The following is a 21,235-nucleotide window of genomic DNA, read 5'->3' as shown; positions in this document are numbered from 1 at the left end:
GGCTAGTGGTATAGGCCCTCTCTAAATCTCTCCTCTGATTGGACAGTGGGCTAGTGGTATAGGCCCTCTCTAAATCTCCCCTCTGATTGGACAGTGGGCTAGTGGTATAGGCCCTCTCTAAACCTCCCCTCTGATTGGACAGTGGGCTAGTGGTATAGGCCCACTCTCCCCTCTGATTGGACAGTGGGCTAGTGGTATAGGCCCTCTCTAAACCTCCCCTCTGATTGGACAGTGGGCTAGTGGTATAGGCCCTCTCTCCCCTCTGATTGGACAGTGGGCTAGTGGTATAGGCCCTCTCTCCCCTCTGATTGGACAGTGGGCTAGTGGTATAGGCCCTCTCTCCCCTCAGATTGGACAGGGGGCTAGTGGTATAGGCCCTCTCTCCCCTCTGATTGGACAGTGGGCTAGTGGTATAGGCCCTCTCTAAACCTCCCCTCTGATTGGACAGTGGGCTAGTGGTATAGGCCCTCTCTCCCCTCTGATTGGACAGTGGTCTAGTGGTACAGGCCCTCTCTAACCCTCTGGTCCTCTGCAGAGTAACTCTGTGTCGGGCGGCATGGTGAGGAGGAACACGTACGTGTGCAGCGAGAGGAACGCCACCGAGCGCCACGCAGTCATCCAGAACGGCAAAGAAAACAGGTAAGGGCTTCCGTCTCGTATTTGAGCCCTAAAAACACACACACACACACACACACACACACACACACACACACAATCTTGATCTTACACAGACACACACACACACGCTCATGTTTTTCTCCTGCCCTCGCACAAACACACCCGATCCAGAGTCTCTCTAGCCCGTGGCGGCCCCCAACGCCACTGCATAATTCAAGCATGGCCTCGGGGATGGTGCTGTAGCTAAGCGCTCGGTGGTAGGGGAGGTCTGGAAACGGGCCCTCAGGGGCCGGGAGAGACTCTGTTTATCTTCTCAGAGCTCTGTCTCCAGCTGTCTCTGGGCCAGACCCACCCTGGCCAGGTTCTCCCTCCAGCTGTCTCTGGGCCAGATCCACCCTGGCCAGGTTCTCCCTCCAGCTGTCTCTGGGCCAGATCCACCCTGGCCAGGTTCTCCCTCCCGCTGTCTCTGGGCCAGATCCACCCTGGCCAGGTTCTACAGTTACAGCGGCCAAAAGCATGGGTTTGCGTGTGGAACCACAATGACTTTCAAGTCGGCTTTTAATTGGGATAGAATGTTGAACGCAATAATGTGTGTATTTAAAACAAATAGGTCAGTTGTGTAGGACTAGACGCTCGAATCCCTCACTTGGATATGTGAGACTGGGGGATTGTATTTCCTGTGGGTAAGATTATCCTCTTGTACAGATTGCATTTTGAGAAAGTGTTTATTCAAAGAGTGTTATCCTAGCTTTTTAGACAAGCATTTCTTGGAGCGTTTTCCTTTTCGCGCAGCTCTATCCAACTGCCTTGTTTTGACATTCCCATCAAATAAAATGGCCGACAGCAAACATTTTGCTTATCGAGTAGATAGTGTTATCTGTGACCTTAGTCAGCGAGGGCGTATATGAGGGGCCGTTCAAATGCCGAAACGCTGCTAATCTTCTTCTTTGTTGGTCTGAACCTGTGAGGTCATTCATGCCGTTATGTGAGCTTAGAGGAGCAGTCAGGAATGTTAACATCCAGTCTTTCATCTCAATGTGTTTTTGAGGTCTTCTCAAAACAATTACCTTTGATACCGTTGAAGAGCACATTTCTAGAATATACATGCTTGGAGCTCCTTGGGAATTTGTATTGAAAGGATTTTTTTGCAGATTTATGCAAATATTTGTACTGAAATTAGATGAGACATATTGAGGAATGAGGGATGTTTGAGTCATTTACAACAACATTGAAAGGATTGTGTGAATATTGAGGGACCAATTGTTCAAGATTGAGTTGACTCTTACTCCCTACACTGACCATGGCCTTTGACCTTTCAATACATCCTTTATACACGACCAATCATCACTGCCCCCAAGTTACTACACTCCAACTCTGTTGAGGCTTCTTGAGAGAAAAAAAACACATTTATTTTAAACCTACCCCTCTCTCACGCAATTATATATATATAACTATACATATATATATAACTATATTTTGTGCCCCACTTTGTTAAAACTGCCTTTCTTCTAGAAATAAATGTACAAAGTTTGGTCATTTGCTTCTTTCACATCAGTTTCAAAACTTTTGCTTTTCTCTCTTTGCTGCACTGGTTTTTTTAAACGCCCGCTCTTTCTGGCCTGCGCTTCACGTCACCCTCCCATCCACCGGGGGGCAGTATGAGTGAAATGTCAGCCTGCACCACTAGCTCTTCTGCCTACGCCAAGGCCTTCACCGCCTCAGTCCGGCTGCGCCACCAGAAAGCCGTGTCCCTGTCGGCATCTGGCCACACCTGCCGCCAAACACTGCCACCGACCGAGGGGGACTTCTTCCGGCCTAAGTAAGGCCCGGCCCGGTCCCCCGGGGGCCGTCTCTGGGGCCTCAGTCTGTCCGCTCGCCTCTAACCCGCTCCTTCCATCCCCTTCCTGTCCACACTTTCTTCCCCCATCTAATGCCGCCTTTGACTTCCTGCCGAATGCGTCTCCCGACCGATCATAACCTTTCCCTGCGATGTCGATCTCATGGGCCCCCCCCCCCCCACACACACTAATCCAATGAGTGCAGATCATGTCGGGGGGGGGTCTGTTTGTGTTTTAACACGGAGAAGAATCATCACATCCTCTTGTTCCCCCCCCCCCCCCCACTAACTTCCCCGAATGTTGTTGGTCTAAATAGCGCTAGTCAAATTTCAACTGCCTTAAATCATTCCTAATCTAGCAAAAAGTAGCTTTAGTCATGTAATTTATCACTGGGTCCTAAAAGCATAGTTTCCCCCTTAACTTTAGTCATTAAACAAGGAAAATGTTTCATTTGTCATCATTTGTGGTTTAGAGAAATTAACCAAAACCAAGTACTGATACCGACAGTTGTCTCAGGTAAGAGATGTTTCAAACTCAAATGGGAAGAAGCAATGTATAGTGTGAGTGGTAAGTGTTGACATCCTGTCCACTATGTACTACATCCTGTCCACTATGTACTACATCCTGTATGTACTACATCCTGTCCACTATGTACTACATCCTGTCCACTATGTACTGTAGGAAAGTCATTGTATGAGTTGAAATGGGCTGAATAATATCATCGTGGCTTCTGATGTTCTCAAAATTACTTTATACAGTCTAACACTGTGCTTAACACTGTGCCTTTTGAGTAATTTAAAGTGTGATATATAAATAAAATCCATTATTATTATTTTATTTATGGATTTATGGATTTATTTATTATTGTTTATATTATTATTATATTATTATTATTATTATTATTAATTTGGTGATTTTTTTTTCATACAATAAGTTATGTTGTCAAAATAGATTGAACCCCTTTTACAAGCAGCAACGAATCAGCAGCAGGCGTGAGTGTTTAATCCGTGGCTCCTCCCCTCCTCCAGCACGTCGACCACGCCCAGCCAGCGGAACCCCGGCGGCACCTCCACCCACAGCATCAGCGGCGGCGGCGGCGGGGGCGGAGCCACGCCCCCCGACCGGCTTCGCTTCCCGCGCAACACGGCGAGCCGGAGCACCTTCCACGGCGGGCAGCTCCGGGAGCGCCGCACCGCCACCTACAACGGGCCGCCGGCCTCGCCCATGCTCTCCCACGACGCCACGCCCCTCTCGCAGTCGCGCAGCCGCGGCTCCACCAACCTCTTCACCAAGCTCACCTCCAAGCTCACGCGCAGGTAGGCCGCCCCCGGGTCCTAGCGCCCCCCAGAACTAACCGTGCTGGACAGGTGTTTACAACAGGGTTTGGATCTGACTGTTTGAAAGCAGACTTTCACTATATTTTTCCCACTATTTATTCATAATTCATAGTGATCTAATTGTCATATCATCACCTCAATAAACATATCTTCCACTTAATTATCATAATTGTTTCAATTATGGCTTAATGAATCTGTTCTAACCAAATAGCATAATCATATTTTTGAAAGCCGATGGCTATTGATTACAATAGAGCCCTTAATCTGAAGTAACGCTAGGCTCAGAAGTCCTCAGCATCCTGTGTGCACAGGGTTTGAATGTGTTACTCAGTTGAATGGCCCTGGCGCTTCTGTGTCAAATGAACTACATAGACCATCTGACTCCTGTTTGTAGTCCTCAGTCCTGTGTATTCATGTTGGCTTTCCCCCCTGACAACCTAACAATGCTGCTCTTCATTTGTATCCGTTTTTTAGTGTCGTTAGGAAACATCATTCTATCCCGGCAAATATCACTGAGGTTTTCTATAGCTCAGTAAGACAAATGGCCCATTTTCCCCCCGAAAAACAACCACAGCTCCGGGCTTGTTCTCTGAAATCCCAGGACATTTTGATGGAAGTAATAAAGCATTGGTACATAGACACGTCTGAGTATGAATGTATAATGTTCACAATAACACAGTGTAGTATTGGACTATACGTATTGCATAGTGCAAGTGAGGACTTGACAAGATAAACTATACAGCACTTTGAGATTTTCTGACAGTGAAAAGCGCTTTAGAAATAAAATGAATTATTAATATTAATAATAATAATAATAATAATAATAATAATGTGTTATTATTATTCAAATCAAAGCAAACTTTATTTGTATAGCGCATTTCATACACAGTGCGCTTTACAGAGAGCAATGGGGGGGTGGGCATAGGTCCCACCCATAAATATTATTGTTATCAGTATCATCATATAGAACTAAATATGGATACTGTATATTCAGTGTAGTTTTCACAACTGATGTGGCTTTTTTCTACAGTACCATTATATTTGAACACCTCAACTACATCCCTAGGGAGCTCCTAATATCTCTAATCTGTCTGCAGTCTGCCAGTGACAGATGCTACCAGGCATTTGACTTTTATTCTAGTCCAGACACTAAAACCTCAGATCAGCACTATTCAATTATCACGTCACTTAATCTAATTTGAAATGGCGAGCAAATACTCAAAATGTAAAAATGTTCCCAAATGTATCTTGAAAAATGTATTCACACTTAAAGTATTCTCAATTTGATTTATTACAAGGACTTTTTATTAAAACATTTGACTGGCAACTTTTTTCTTTTTGTAGAAACATGTCATTCAGGTTTTCCAAAAGGTAGGAAGACCCCTCAAATTTGGCTTGCTGTGCAATTAATCCAAATACTTCACTAATAGGTTATTGACTCTGTAATTAACTTTAACCCCTGTGGACAAAGATGTGAACTAAATGCCTGAAACTGACCTGTCTTGGCTGTGAGCCCTAATCAGAGTGAGTTTGAGCATGTCTAAGACCTTCCATTCGGTCTTTGAACAAACCAGACAACAGCCTCTACTAATAACCTGTGCATGGCTCTTCACAGAGCAGGTCTGTGTGAAAACACTAATGTTAACCCTGACCAAGAAGTATAAGCATTGTTATTAAAGGTAGTTTGTGTGCTGGTTTAATGTAAATCACCTGTGTCATGAAGGATGTGGCCATGATCTAATATCAAGATGCATATGTTGATTCAAGTTAAAATGATATAGTAAAATGCTGAGTAGTTGTGCCCTCATACGCGTGATAAAGCTGTGAATTGAGGTACCCCAAGGCTGTGTTCCAGGTCCCTTTGACAGTACTTTAGAATCAATTAAATCACTGGAGATATTTTTGTGATGCCTGGAAATAGCCCTTACAAATAATATGTGCTGTTCAAGCAAATACTCCCCTTTCTTTTCAGAGTGCACTTCCATCTTTTATCTCCTCTTACAAAGTGACAAACTTCTTGGTTGTACAATTTAGGCCACCGTTCTGGGCTCTAAATTTCACCGCTGATCAAAGTGCCGATTGAGAGGCGGTCCATTGCGGGACGGAGCTCAGGTACCGGAACCATCAAGACTGTGGAGAATTCCTTCCCTGAATCTCTCGCTCTCTCCTCACGTTGACATCCCCTAAAACATCCCCTGGTCCCGCAGTGGTTCTCATTCCTGACCTTCCCCTGACCTGCTCGTGTGTAGCACGGACGCCATTCTCCTCTGACTGCATGGGTTTAGAACCGTTACCAGGTTCCTTCAGCTTGTGTTGTCTTAGTCTGGGCTCGAATACTGGAAACTCACGATGAGGTCGATTGATTAGATTTGGAGCGTCATGGGACAGTCTCCATGACAAGTAGCGAACTTTTGGTTATTTCCATTTCCTCTGTGCAGTCGTTAGAGTATAATTAGTCAGACCCTGAAGCACAGTTGTATAAAAGGGTAACACTATAAATAGAAGATTTCACAAAGGACCTATTTGTAATGTCTTTTTGAAGATGAATTGGTGCCATTGATCATTCTTCCTGAGACGCGTTGCAGTTTAAAGACGTGCTACAACACATCATAGCTGGTAAACGTGGCTATGCAATGATGACTTGGCTTTAGTAATGTTCTCTAGCCCCTAGGCATGCTATGTATTTGTGTATATCACACGTAGTTAGCCAATGAAGATTGGTTCATTCATAGAGGAGCGACATGAACAGCCAAACGGTTCTTTGTGTGCCTTGCGTGAAGTCAAGCCCGTCAGTCCCAAAGATGGCTCCCCTTGTCTTGGCCTCGGTCTCTCCCTCCTTCTCCTCCACAGCACACCAGCACTCTCTCTGTCCGCATGACCATGACCGACACCTCTTCTTCTTCAAAACCGTTTGCTTTTTTCCTTTTGAGTGTTTACGACAAGTGTGTGTCTACCGTCTGTGCATTTGTGTAATTTATTCATTGGATATGCCTTCAATCTGTTCTGTTGTTTTTGAATACTTCATTCCTTTCACTGTTTTTCATAATTAGAATGCAGAACTCTTCGTCTCCTCTCTTTCTCCTTCATTTCATCGGAGAGCGATGACTGTTAGAGTTCATAGGAGGGCACCGCAGACGCAGTGAGGCAAGCTGCTGGGAGCATGACAACATTGAGCTTAAGGCTTATTCACATTGGCTTATTCACACAGTCCAAACTAGTTAAAACCACCTGATAGCGGATTGTTTCACTGAGGCATAGCATCCTACTTCCGTGACTCATCCCTACCAGTCACCACCTCTGTTGTTATTCCAGCATTTCTGCCGGCCAGTAGCCGGTCAATAGCCAACCAGTGCCTTCGCTCGGCCCCTGTGCCTTATATGGCTCTGGCTATTCATTTTAGCCTTTCATTTGTAAACGAGTCTCTTACTGCCATCTAGTGGTAAATAAAATCGATGATTGTTGCTTTAAGTTTATTTACTGGCGACGGCGCACATTAATCAAATTGGTGTCTCCGTAAAAGCAGCGGATTTAGCCAGCTGTCTTATTTTCAGTTGTGCAATGCTTCTACCAACGTCCATCACTTTTTATTTCACACATCTGCTGATAGGGTCAGTCCATAGGGTCCAGATCCTCTACTAGACATACGGTCAAGACAGGGTTCCCCTGTTTTACTTGGGGTTCCCCTGTCTTTTTACTTTGTTTCGTGATATGTTTCTTACCCAGTATTTTGGGGGTGTCCATCCCTTTTTACTGGAATATAAGCTTTATTTGTTTCTCTCTCTCATCCTCTCTCTTCCTCTCTTTTTCCTCCTCCTCCTCTTTCTCTCTGCTCTCACGCCCCCCCTCCCCCCGTCAGAGGCCCAGCAGAGTTTGAGAGGAATGGGAGATTGGAAGGCTCCAGGTGAGATGGGACACTCAAAACTCATGTGTTTAATTAATTACCGCCTCTATACCGTTGGTACTTCCAGTAATACCCAGTCATGAGCATCGCCACAGTGGGTGTTCTCCTCAAGCGAGGCTGGGGATTCAGGGCCTGTGAACGGCTCCCAGTACGCTGTCTGATTAGGGATGGATTTCAATGTTTGTATGTCGAATTGTGTGTTGTTTTTATTATATACTCTTATTTTATTATATATTTTATTATATATTATATTATTTTATTATATAGTAAAGCTGTGCCACAAGTACACTGACTAAACCAAGGGAAACTGCTACAAGTACCAAGGAAATGTGAAAATCTGCAGATAATTGGTTCTTTAAAAAAGAAAAAAGGCATATGCCCCTATAGTTGGGGTAAAGAACTAGCAAGTGTTGCGTTTTGGCATCCCAGAATACTCACCCAATGCTCACGCTGGTATTCCCTGTGTCTACAGGCTCTCTTGAGCTGTCTACTGTCTGTGGAGTTATAGTGGGTCCCAGTCTGTCTGGGCTGCATGCCAAGGGATACATCTGTCTTCCTTAACAGTCTCTGTGATCTTTTATAGCCATCACAGCTCACATGATCACCTGGTCAGACAACCTAAAGATGGCAGCTTTGAATCGGCAGTTTGACTGTTGTGTTCTACTGACATCTGGTGGTGATGATCAGCAAATGCAGCACATTTGACTGTTGGGTTCTACTGACATCTGGTGGTGATCATCAGCAAATGCAGCACATTATAACAGAATCATTTCAGCGCTGTGGGCTGCAGCTGCACCCAGACTCCCCAGACACACTCTGGAGTTTCTCTGGAGCAACTGAGACTAGGCGAGAACTATCTTATTTCCATATACTGCACCTCCCACATCATTATGGTATAGCAAACCTATCCATGATACACCTATTACGAGTTTGAGACTATTTAAGACTATTGAAACTGTGGTTAGGGTAATTGCTTTTTAGCAGGAGTTTACATTTTGATGATTCAGTGGATAATCTTAAAACCTTTTACACAGTTTAATTATGAAGCGGCTTACCTGCAATTGTTGGATCATTGATTTAATGATTATTTTGCATTCGTGCACAACCCTACTATTTTTAGAATGTGTGAAGGAAACGTCTCTAGCATGCATGAGGAGATGAAGTCTTGCCTGTAATAAGACAGAACTTGGCCTTGCGTTGTGCGGCGCCTGTGTGTGACTGCATGACTGCCTGTCAAGAAAACAGCACAGCCATGTTTTATGTGCGTGCATGAGACTCACAAGACACGCGTTCAGGCGCGTTAGATTTCTCTCACCGCTGCCCGCTGGATATGAATCCAGACTGTATTCACTTAAATTTGAATGAAAAGGCTGAAAAATATATCTCAATCAAGTGGTCCCGATCCACCGTGTCACCCCGTTCTGACCGTCCTCTTCCTCCCCAGTCGCAACGTGTCGGGAGACCAGAAGGACGACCTGCAGCCGCCGCCGCCCCCCCCGCCGCCGCTCGCCGCCCCCCACAGAGACGCCAAGCCCCGCTCGCTGCGCTTCACCTGGAGCATGAAGACCACGTCGTCCATGGAGCCGGCGGACATGATGCGCGAGATCCGCAAGGTCCTGGACGCCAACAGCTGCGACTACGAGCAGCGCGAGCGCTTCCTGCTGCTGTGCGTGCACGGCGACGGCCACGCCGAGAGCCTGGTCCAGTGGGAGATGGAGGTGTGCAAGCTGCCGCGCCTCTCGCTCAACGGCGTGCGCTTCAAGCGCATCTCGGGCACCTCCATCGCCTTCAAGAACATCGCGTCCAAAATAGCCAACGAACTCAAGCTGTAGAGGGGACGTGTTGAGGACAAATAAAAAGACACGCCCTGTCCCCCCCTTTTTTCGGAAAGGACCGGAGAATTGTCACCGACGGAAGTGATTGGGAATTGACAAAAAAAAATTGACATAAGATCTGAACGAGCTGTACATTCGTTACAAAAAAAACAACGTAGCAGATTCACAACGGTTTGTCCTCCGAGGCATTTACACAAGTATGTATTGAAAAATGATGTATAGCTTTAGGCAATAACTTCTGCATATTTGGAGAATTATTATTATTATTATTATTATTGATGCAACAGGTGGTCTGGAGCTGTTTAGGAAGAGAGGTTGGAGGGACGTCAGTACATACTGGATTCCTTTGGTCTCGTCTTGTTTCTGAATGCACTACTGCATTTCTGCCTTGAAGATGCCCCCTAAAGTGGGAGTCTATGAGCTCTCTCTCTCTCTCTCTCTCTCTCTCTCTCTCTCTCTCTCTCTCTCTCACAGAGGGGGGAGTGGAATTGGGGTGGAGAAGTATCCCCCCCCCCCCCCCCCCTCACAGGATGCTCATGATTCCTATATGTCCAGAGAAAACCTAGCTAATTGCACAAGTGATGGTATTATTATCATTGTTAATACTGTAAGGGTTATTGCGCTCTCTCTCCTTAACCAGCCTCTTCACACACACACACACACACACATACACACACGCGCAATGATTTGAACCTGTTGTTCATCCGATGTTCATTAGTGTGGTTGAAATGCAAAGGACCTAGCTGGTTAAGACTCTGCTGTTAGGGGTCACGCACCCCAGAACGCAGGGGCCAAAGGACTCCCACACCTTGACGACGCACTTCTCCAGACTCTCCACAATGGAGGGGCTGATGCAAAGTATCATGGGACTTTTCAGTTATTTGTTAAGAGACTTCACAGAAAAAATCAGGAAGATTTTCCTTCCTGGTGTATACGTATGAATATTTAGTTGATATCCTTTGAAGCTGTTAAAATGTTTGTTTTTTTAATGATTCTTCTCATGTAACTGAAATGCCAAATGCTATCTGGCCCCGCCCACCAGGCCCATGGGCGGAGTCAAAGGCAAACGGTAATTCTGGGACAAAAAAAGTTAAAAAGTTCAAAACATTTTCCAACCTCAGTATTCACTCCCTCTCTAAGAACGTTGGCACTGTTTTTTTGTCGTTCATTTGTCTTTTCTTTTATGGAATGTAAATAATGTACCTTAGTTTTGCAACAGTTGCATATTGATATACTTCCTGTTTTGTTTTGTTCTGTTTTTCTTTTGTAAGTCCTGGCTCTGAGCTGGGAGTTATGGAATTAATGTTAACACATCACCTGGTATGGTTAATCAGTGTCTCCATTAAAAAAAACACCTTCAATGAGACCAAGCTCCGTGTCTGAATGACTTGGCAGAACGTGAAAAGATCAAGAAAGATCGTTAAGAGATATGAGATCACCAACGACCTTACTGAAACACAGGAAGTAGTTATGAGTAACTGCAAGGTAGGGATGTGGTGACATGTCTGCTCACAGCACCTGATGAAAGTTTAGATGTAGACATACCATATGCATGTATATATTGATGTATATTTCATAGCTCTGATTAATCCATGAGAAATGTTGATTTGGATAAGCGAGTAGTAGAGAGTAGAGATGTTGCACCATCACTCCCCACCTCATTTTAGAGGCTTCACAGAAAAATCCGGAATGACAATTTCCACAGGTTTTCTAAACATTTAAGTGAAGAAGCCTGTGTGTATAGACTAGGTGAAGAAGCCTGTGTGTATAGACTAGGTGAAGAAGCCTGTGTGTATAGACTAGGTGAAGAAGCCTGTGTGTATAGACTAGGTGAAGAAGCCTGTGTGTATAGACTAGGTGAAGAAGCCTGTGTGTATAGACTAGGTGAAGAAGCCTGTGTGTATAGACTAAGTGAAGAAGCCTGTGTGTATAGACTAGGTGAAGAAGCCTGTGTGTATAGACTAGGAGAAGAAGCCTGTGTGTATAGGCGATAACATGGGTAATACATGAATGAGTAGCATGAATAAGCAGTTGGAAAGAAGAGCCAAATAGCACAGAAATGGCCAGGACTGATATTCAAACCCCCGTCAGGAGGAGTGTACGGTTCACCTGCTCCTAGAGCCTGGGGCTTCTATACTAGCGTACTTGACTGGCAATGGAACCAACAGGGCTGCTGCCAAAGATCCACAGGCTACCATCCTCATTCTAGTAGCCCTGACTTGTCCAGTAGTACAATAATTCAGTCCTGTAGTACAGTAACCGGCGCTCTCAAGACCCAGACCAATCACATCCATGTGTAATATGGTACGTCCACATACACAGGTGAGCTACCTTTAGTGTACAGTGCATAAGGCAAGGAGATGAACAGAATACAGTATTGATCTATGAAGAGTCTTCCTGGCTCCGTTTCTTGCCATGGAAAATTAGTCTTTTTAAATCTTTGATAATTAAGAATTTGCCATCGCATGTGTTTAACAGTCAATATCAAAGATGAAGTAAAACATAAAAATCAAACTGAGGATTTTAGTGTCCATGCAAAATAACATCAATACCCCTATAGATTCACCATATACAGTAGTGTTAAACAGCAGGTGGCTAAATTTCACCAGTTTGGACCGTTATCCCCAAACTGTGCACTTCTACTGTACTAGACCGACGTAGTGTTGATTTATAGTCCAGCGTACTAAGATAAAATACGTACATTAACAAAACGTATTAGTTTTCAATTTGCCAAATAACTGCATTCTAATCAGTCTGCACACAATCTTCAATCTAAATGAGTGACCCTCCAATTCAAACGGTTAACAGGTCTTGGGTGACTGTTTTACAGATCTGTTATGGAGTCAATTCTTCTTATTCTATCAGTTGGTACGTATACTTTTCTTAAGTAGTCATCAAAAACCTTTTAAAAATGAAAGCTAATTTAATCACAACTCATGGTCCAGTACATCACCACACACATTGTGCAGTGGAGCTACACACACTCACTCAGAGGAAATGACATTTAAAGCACCACCACCAGTGACTTCCATGGGCCAAAGAGACTTTATTTCAGGTGTTAAGATAAATCCTCGACATATTTTGCAACAAGACGGCGTTGAGATACAAAATCCTTCATCACACTGATGGAAGACTCGTCTAACTTTAGTGTCACTAAACGCTCAGGCGGAGTGTGTTTTCTTGATGTAGTTAAGATTATTGGTTTTTGAGAGAGACACAGGGAGGGGGGGGGGAATACTAGTGAGAGAGGGGGGCGGGGGAAGAAGTCAAAAGGTCAGTGGAGACGAGTTCACTTCTGGTCGGGCACGAGGTCATCGATGGAGCCTCCGGCCTCCAGGCGCTTCTCCATGTCCACCAGCAGCTTGACCCCGTCCACCACCATCTGCACCAGCTCCACCTCGGAGAAGCCCAGGCGGTCGGCGTTGGAGATGTCGAAGACTCCGCCCACGGCCGCGGTGTCCACGCCCCCTGAGGAGGAGAGACGGAAGCGAGGGTTAACGACTCGTCGTCTGGTGAGACCGGTCGTCTGGGGAGACTGGTCGTCTGGGGAGACCGGTCGTCTGGTGAGACCTTGCGTCTGCGTCGTTAACGACGCCCGTTCTATGACCTCCAGCCCATGTTAAAACATGCAATGAATGTTTATCAATACCACCATTATATAGCTACTGATGTAATCAATCGATCTAATGGAGTAATCAATCGATCTAATGGAGAAAAAAAGGAAGGCAGAAATAAGTAAAGTAAAAGTAATAAATACGTATTGGAAGTAAAAAATATAAATATTTTATTTAAAATAAGTCGACAAATTGCTTTAACTTCACTGAGCAAAAACCTCAGCCCTCTAGGATGTTCAATATATATATATATATATATTAAATATTTCACCACATGGTGCTTTAGAAGTAAGGGGACTGAATCGACAGGTTTAAGAGCCACATTCCCTTCACCTCAAATCCAAACCATCTCCTTCAGTCATCGCTCCTAATAAAAAGCTCTTGGGACAGTTGAGTACCTGTGCCGCGCTTCTGAAGCCTCAACCTCTTGAGGATCTCTCCGAACTTCTCGTGCTTGCTGACGTTGGGCAGCTTGACGTGCACGCCGCCGCGCAGCCCCGTGCCCAGGTTGGAGGGGCAGGTGAGCACGTAGCCCAGGTGCTCGTTCCACATGAACTCGTGACCCTTGTCCTTGAACAGGCTCTCGATCTGGTGGAGGAAGTGAAGACCAGGTGAGTTCTTTACTAGGTGGCTACTGTATAAAGTGTTGATTTATAGTCCAGCGTACTAAGATAAAACAAATACGTAGCCTACATAAACAAAATGTACATAAACAAAAAGTATTAATTTGCCAAATAACTATTCTAATCAGTCTGCATACTTCAATCTAAATGAGTGACCCTCCAATTCAAATGGTTAACAGGTCTTGGGGGACCTTTTTACAGATCTGTTATGGAGTCCATTTTTATTCTATCCGTTGGTACGTATGCTTTTCTCAGTCTTAAGCACAATTATAACTTCTGCGCAGCAGTGAGTCGAGGCCGGGAATTTTGCAGAGGAAGGAGGAGACAAATGACAAATACATCTGCGTGGACCTAATTTAAAATATCCTATTTAAAAAAATCTTTAAAATCATGTCTCAAATCCACACAGTACAATTCCTGAGTAGGCATTCGCATGTTTATTCACCCAGGGATTGAACTCATAACCTTAGATGCCAAGGGAAAGTCATGATCTTGTTGAGCTACCTGCCAAGTGACAAGCTGGCAGTTGGCCTTCGCTCAGCCTTCTAATAAAACTCCTACAAAAGAAAGTTCTGGAACAGACTTCTAAATCACATGAGGTATGAGGCTGGAGGCTGCTCTTCTGGCCTGGGTTTCTCTATTGTTCACTGGGTTTTTCCTCTTGTGGAAACGCTGGGCACGCTGGCTGATTGCTCGTTCCGCTCAGGTGAAATCATGCAGCCCGAGTGATCATGGGAGCTGTAGTTCAGGGGTGTGCAGCCATTTTGGGTTGCCACAATGTAAAGGCAGAATTCAAACTACTGTCCAAAATGCAGTGACAAATTCAAATCCCAACTGCCACTCTGAACATTAATAATCATGCGTCACTAATCCACACAGCAAATGCCCCAGTAGGCATTAGTATCCATCCATCTACAGTGTCTATCCAAACTGGCTGGGGTATGTCAGCACCCACCCACCCACCCCATAACACCTAGCGTTCCCACCTTAAATACCCACTAGCCAAAACCAACAGATACAAACACTCCTTATACCCTTAGCGATTTCACTGCTAAATTCCAATAAGGTAAAATCAGCTCATCCACCCAACTACTGTACACTTGGTAAATACTGTATTCCATTTTTAATATTGTGATATTGTGTGTTACGTTTTTCTACTGCTGTGAAACCAATTACTCCTCTGGGGACAAAAATAGCTCTACTTGACAAGTGTTCTTGTATCCAATTGCATTTAGTGAGTTAGCACGTAGCGGGGTGCCGTGCTGTAGCTCAAATCAAACGCCCACCTTTGTGAGGCCTGTGCAGAAGCGGTTGAAGACCTCCTTCATGTTGCCGCCTTTCTGCATGGAGATGACACGCAGGTGGTCCTCCTCGTTGACCCAGACCAGGAAGGTCTTGTTGTCGTTGTGCCTGGATGAGACCATGAGTCACTGTCAGCCATGACTAAAAATGGTTAAATTATCTTCCCCTCACGTCAATGTCCCACCTAGTAACTAAAAGGAAGCCATTTTGTACTGCCAAGAGACATGTCGCACTCAAAGCACAAGTTGACCCTGACCATAAATCAGATTATTCTTTAAACTTTCAGTTGAAATATCATGTAGGTGTTGGAAGATAGAGTCAAGAATCCCACAGTTCAGAGTTGTGACCCTTGTGTGTGTGCGTGTGTGTGTGTGTGCCATCCCATCTACAAATGACTAGATGGCCGCTTGAACTTGTTAAAAGCAACTTCTACTCCAAGAAGCTCTACAGCCACTAGCGAGTAGCATTTCATGTTAGAACTACATCATCCACAATACTTTCCACCCCCTCAGGACTTGTGTAGAGCTGAGGGAACCTGTCAGCTTCACTCCAAACTCTCCATCTCTATCCACTAAAGAAGATGGAACACTACATTTCCCATCTGCCCCGGGGAGGACATGGGACTCACCAGATGCCCCTGCCATCGGGCCAGTCGCGGGCCATCCCGGAGGACAGCAGCAGGGGGGACACGGGCTTGTCGAACAGGAAGTGGTCATCAATCAGCTGTTGCTGCTCGTCATCCGTCATGTTCTTCAGGGCATAGTACTTCCCTTTGAGGTCCTCCTCTAGTGAGTCTAAACCTGGGGAGAGACCACAGCAAACGGGGACTTAGGACCGCTTATGTACAATTTGCTAACTCAATCAATTACATTGTAATCATTGTAATCATTTCCAATGTATTGTGCTTTTTGCTACTGGTGTATGTCCTGTTGTAATCATTTGCCCCTATGTTTTTATTTATTTTTTACTTATTTATTTTTTACTTTTACTGTATTGTCTTACTTGTTCTTGTTTTTTTGTTTTTTTATTCTTTGCTCCTTTGCAAAAGATATTTCAATCTCAACAGGATTTCCTCCGGTTAAATACAGGTTTAAATAAAAAAAATAAAAAAAATCCAAAGACTAATCAATTTCATCAATTCTCAAAAGGCGACTCAACTACTGCACTGAAATACTGATGCCAACCCTATTAGAAACCATGTAGTTCCATCTCAATGCCGCCAGGGGGCAGCATCTACAACAAAAACAATACACTGCAGAATCAGCTGGCTGTGCCGCTACGGTGGCTGCGCTGCTACGCACTTTCGATGGACAGGGTCTCGATGGCGCGTCGCTCCCCGCGGCTGCAGTGAGGCGGGAGGCAGAAGCCGCGGATGCTGCGGCCAGTTCGCACTCTGGAGCTCAGCACGTAGTTGGGGTCCAGGTCATCTCCACCCTACCGAAACCAAAAAAACAACAAACATCACCCTTGTGATCCAGGTTGGGGTACATTTATATAAATTGATCCAAAGGAATGGAGAAAACTACATTCTCTTGTCGAGTACATTCAGAAATAGGCTAAATTTCCTGAATTGAGTTCACAGGAAGTCAAGTTCATTTATTGTATATCACATTAGTGTTTAGTAGTGCTTGCTTGGCGTTGTGTGCACAGTATATGCAGCCTATGTACGCATATAATTCAGAGGGGTGGGGGGGAGAGAGAGAGAGAGAGAGAGACAGAGACAGAGACAGAGACAGAGGTATTCCTTGCCTGGAGGTTGTCTGGGTTCAGGTCGGTCTTGTGTTTGTCTGAAGGCTTGTATCCTCCATGGCGGTCTTCGATGATTGGGTCCAGCAGCTCCTTGAAAACCTCGTACGTCTCCTCGTCCCCGGCCACACAGCCCACTGTCATGATGAAGGGGTGGCCTGGAACGGGGGACGGCAAAACATGTCATTCTCGGCCTCCCCACTTGGTAGACTCTTAATAGATGGCCAGTGGTGATCACAGTTGTGTTGACCTTCAAAACATAGCTTCAGCCACTCACAGGGCTCCAAGTTATCATTACATACAATATTAAATATTTGTTCATATCAAATTTCCTGAGATACATTGGCTTTGCGATATGAACTTGTGATAATCTTTCATTTCCTGTACGTCTACTAGGCTGTGTTTGTTTTGCAGGCCGAGCACGCAGATACAGGACATGGGCCGAGTCATCCTGAGCTTGTCTCTCTTTTTGGGCGATGTTGATCAATGCAGAACGGCTAAATGTCATTCATAGGTACTGGATGCCCTCCTCCTCCTCACCTTTAGGGGTTAATAGTGATCAAAAGCACTGAAGGACATGATTAAGCATAAGGCATAGCCTAAGCATTAAGGGAATTTCACCACTTCTTCCATTTTAGATGCATATTTAAATTGGCCTTATTGAGCAAAGGTCATGGTAATGACTGCTGTTATAGTAGCCTATTCAAAGTCAGGAGGTCATAATAGTTCCTAGTCTGTCTATGCATTTATACAGCGATATGCTTAGGCTAAGGGGGGGGGGGGGGGGGGGGGGGGGGGGTTGATGGCTGCGGATAGGCCCCGCCCTTGGCAAGGTCACGTTGCAATGGGAATGGTTTCACCAGGTACGTGATTGGCATTGCAACGTCGACGGCTAGACCCGACAACCTCCCACCAGGGCAGACAAACACAGCCGGGTACATTGCGGACGGATTGAGCATGGTTAGGCTATTTACCTGGGTTATCAACCCCAGTTTGAATGACATCATCCAAGGTAAATCCACTTGGAGTTTCTTTGTCCCGCAGGTTGGCGTACATCTCCGGGGTAAGCACCTTGGCCATATGGTTGTTGTGCGTGCTGAGGTCGGGGTACTCCTGCTCCGCGGAGTAGTTCATCTTCAGCTTGTTGTGGGTGTTACCGAAAGGCATGATTGCTCTCACCTGTGTCCAAAGGATGGAGCGCAATGAAACGTCAACGACAGCCGTTCAAACATAACTAAAACCCCAAAACCCCTGTCCACTGCTGCATAAAACCCCTGTCCCCCTGTCCACTGCTGCATAAAGGTCCGTCTGAATGGATAGAAAGTCAATTAAAAGCTGCAACACTGAAGACGCAGTGGTATTTGGTAACGTGCCTTTAATTTTTAAAATCGCATTTCCATTAACTACTCGCGCAGTGCCCATATACTAGAACTTGTGGTAGACAGTGTAGTGTTCTGCCTAGTCCCAATTCCACTTCTATATTAAATACGGGGGAATGCAACTCATTTCATTTAATGCATTCCACCAAATATGCACATAAGTAGAGACCTTTGTCTCGAGCGCTATGGGCGAGTGCGTAATGCGCATCACCAGATAGAACCCTTGCAGAACCAAGACCTTGCAGAACCAAGACCTTGCAGATGGTAGAGACTGCAAGGTCGTTGTCAATGCGAGCCATGTTAGACTACAAATAGCCTACATCTGGTCGAAGAGATCTAGTACGAATTCGTCTTAAACGTTATAGTCCACAATCCCCTTTCTCCCAGAAATACAATTGATTAGATTTTGCCAAACAAGTAGATTGTTTTGACTAATCCCGTGGGTAACATTAGATATGGTCATCTACGCTGTCTGATATAGGCAGGTCTTTGTCCATCCTCAATTCAACAAACCTTTACAATTGTCATAGGCTAATTGATAAAAAAAACAAACAAAAACGGTTTCAATATAATCTACACATTATAGCAATGCGGCTGGTAATATACCACTATTATTAATGAATAGGTTTCAATATTGTAAGAAGATAAAATAATCCTACCTTAGGACGCTTTTCTTTGGGGAAGAAACAAAAATCCTTTCTTTCGACCAGGAAGGAACACACCAACGCTAATACTGGTGTCCAGAATTAAGCTGCTTTGGTGGGTTTTATACGCCAGACGAGCTCTCTTTTGATTGGTTACTATTTAGAGTCCATTCATTCTATTGGAGAGGAAATAATGCAATCGCATATAGCGACAGCAGCGCAATTTAGCAGCCGATACCTCACAGTCACGTGTTTTTTCCTTGACAGCTCTTAGGTAATTGACAGCAGAAAGAGGGAATTGAATTGGACACGTTTGCATTCAATTTGTCCCCTTTGGAATGGATATTGACAGTCAACCTGCAATTTTACGGTTGAAAACAAACATTGCTTTGCTTTGTAGGATTATATGACATGTACACCCTGACTGACTGAATTGTGAAAAGTGAATTATTCTGTAGGTGAGATAGTGATTCAATATTTAAAGATATTTCAAATAGCATTCAGATGACATTTCTCCCTGTAAAGATGTAGTATCCATATGCTCAACATAGAACTTTGGCCATTAATTTACCCTGTGTGTGGTTTGATATGATAGGAGCCTCTGCTAGTTATAATAGAAACACATTAGTTGCTTAGGGCAGAAGTAATGTAAATATAGCATCTAGTTGAAGCCTACATGGTGCTTTCATTTCAGAAGATTTACTGAAGCGGAAAATGTACACAAACCTCTTTCCCTTCTCTCGTTGCCGCATGACACTGCATCTATATGAGGTAATTCATTCGGTCTCATTTATTGCATGTTTCAATTTCATCTCAGTCATCACATTTGAACACGCGAGGTGTAGCAACCATCTTATGACAACCCCCCCCCCCCCAGAGTCTCTCTCTGACTGCTGATTCAAGTGTCCATTATGTGACTGATGTCTGAAAACACCTGCAACCTCTTAAATCCCCCCGAATGCTCAGTATATCTGTATACAAGCAGGCTTTAGTCTATAATGTTCTTATCATGTTCTTACCTCCTATCATTTCAACTGTATTAGTATTTTCTTGCTTTTTTTATTTGCAATGCCAAAAGAGGGGCTATTGAAATACTATTCAAGTACTTAGAAAATACCTTAATTGACGAATATGTCACATTTTCCAAATGGAACCATTTTCAGCTCCCTAAGGTGCTGCTTGACTTTTGCCCCTGAAAATGGTTCTATGCAGAGCGTTATGGAACCAAAATGGTTCTCTAGGTCTACTACGTATAGCGTAATATCTGGCTGCCCTGGCCAATCAGAGAGTGGACCATGTGTGCCAGATGCCCAGATTGTCTGAATGAATCTTTGCGTCAACGTCTAATCACCCGCGGGAAGTGTTAACAAGCTTCAGCGTTGTCACTCTGCCATTCACAGGAAACGCGTTGGCGACTGCATGTGACCACAGCTAGCCAGGGGCTCATAGACATACACTATCACTCTGTGTTTCACTGTACAAAAACATACAAACATTACATACACATTTGACAAACAAACAAAAGATATTGCTTTCCTGTGGTTTTGAATGCCCATCTGTGTGTATGTAGATGTGTATGATGAATGCTGAGTGTTTGTCTGTTGTTGTCTGGGATCATTTGCATGTATATTCATCGAAGTGCTGCGCTGCTGGAGTGTATTGTGTGAGGGGAGGAGGGGGGAGGGGTTGTCTTCCCCACGGCGGCCATCAGTGACTGTGCATTTTCCGCTGCAGGTCTTTGAATTATTCATTGGTGTTGGAAGAATGTGTGTGTGCGTGTGTGCGTGCGTGTGTGTGTGCGTGTGTGTAATGTGCCTATGTATGTATCAGAAGGAGGGTATGGAGTTCAACTGAGAAAGCCAGCTAAGAGGTAGGTGTTGCTACAGCTCTCACACACACACACACACACACACACACACACACAGAAACCCACAAGTTCCTCCCATTCTACACACCTCCCTCCGATAGCCCGGCCCAGCCTGACAGCACACCCCGCTCCCAAATTCTACAGACGACCACAGCTCCGATCCGAGGCTACGCTCGCCATTTTGAGTCAGGAGGACGGACCGAACACCGTCCCGTACATTCACCACTCCGGCTCCATCCCCTGACACCACTGTCCTGTTTTACACACTGCGGTGTCACCCCCTCCTAACACCAGAGGCTCAGAGCCAACATGGCTCCCTGTCCCCCGCATGCTAGAACGGGCAGCGTTAGAGGACATCAGATGAGAGCACTCTGCTACAGTATCCGTCCACTGCAGAGGCCGGCGCTCACTTACGCATCACCCTAAAGGTTTCATAGGTCATTAGGTATAGATGAATACTGTCGGGCGTTAGTGTGTATCACTTACAGGACGTATACAGTCCCTAAAATATGTCAGACATACTGTATAGTG

General features: G+C 44.9%; 2 protein-coding genes across 2 annotated transcripts in view; one reads left to right on the top strand and one right to left on the bottom strand.

Moving 5' to 3' along the window:
- Nucleotides 1-10,895, top strand: part of LOC311310152 (MAP/microtubule affinity-regulating kinase 3-like) — a gene marked incomplete at its 5' end in the record, with an annotated part of 43,479 nt that extends 32,584 nt beyond the window's left edge. The window contains 6 exons of the mRNA XM_084439576.1: nt 536-639; nt 2,276-2,437; nt 3,485-3,772; nt 5,138-5,164; nt 7,650-7,694; nt 9,139-10,895. Of these exons, the coding sequence (XP_084295702.1) occupies nt 536-639; nt 2,276-2,437; nt 3,485-3,772; nt 5,138-5,164; nt 7,650-7,694; nt 9,139-9,526 (1,014 nt within the window). The 3' untranslated portion in view covers nt 9,527-10,895. The remainder of the gene's footprint in view (nt 1-535; nt 640-2,275; nt 2,438-3,484; nt 3,773-5,137; nt 5,165-7,649; nt 7,695-9,138) is intronic.
- Nucleotides 10,896-12,818: 1,923 nt separating this feature from the next.
- On the bottom strand, nt 12,819-17,981 carry LOC311310338 (creatine kinase B-type; the record flags this gene model as incomplete). Its single annotated transcript, XM_084439789.1, has 7 exons — nt 12,819-12,997; nt 13,542-13,731; nt 15,053-15,176; nt 15,697-15,868; nt 16,370-16,502; nt 16,818-16,972; nt 17,789-17,981. 7 exons carry the CDS (start codon nt 17,979-17,981, stop codon nt 12,819-12,821), a joined length of 1,146 nt encoding a protein of 381 aa, XP_084295915.1.
- Between the last annotated feature and the right edge of the window lie 3,254 nt (nt 17,982-21,235).

Source organism: Borostomias antarcticus (genome assembly GCF_949987555.1).
Source record: "Borostomias antarcticus genome assembly, chromosome: 6".
NCBI lineage: Eukaryota > Metazoa > Chordata > Actinopteri > Stomiiformes > Stomiidae > Borostomias > Borostomias antarcticus.
Note: the sequence above shows the minus strand (reverse complement) of the source record. Positions and strands in the feature narration are given on the sequence as shown.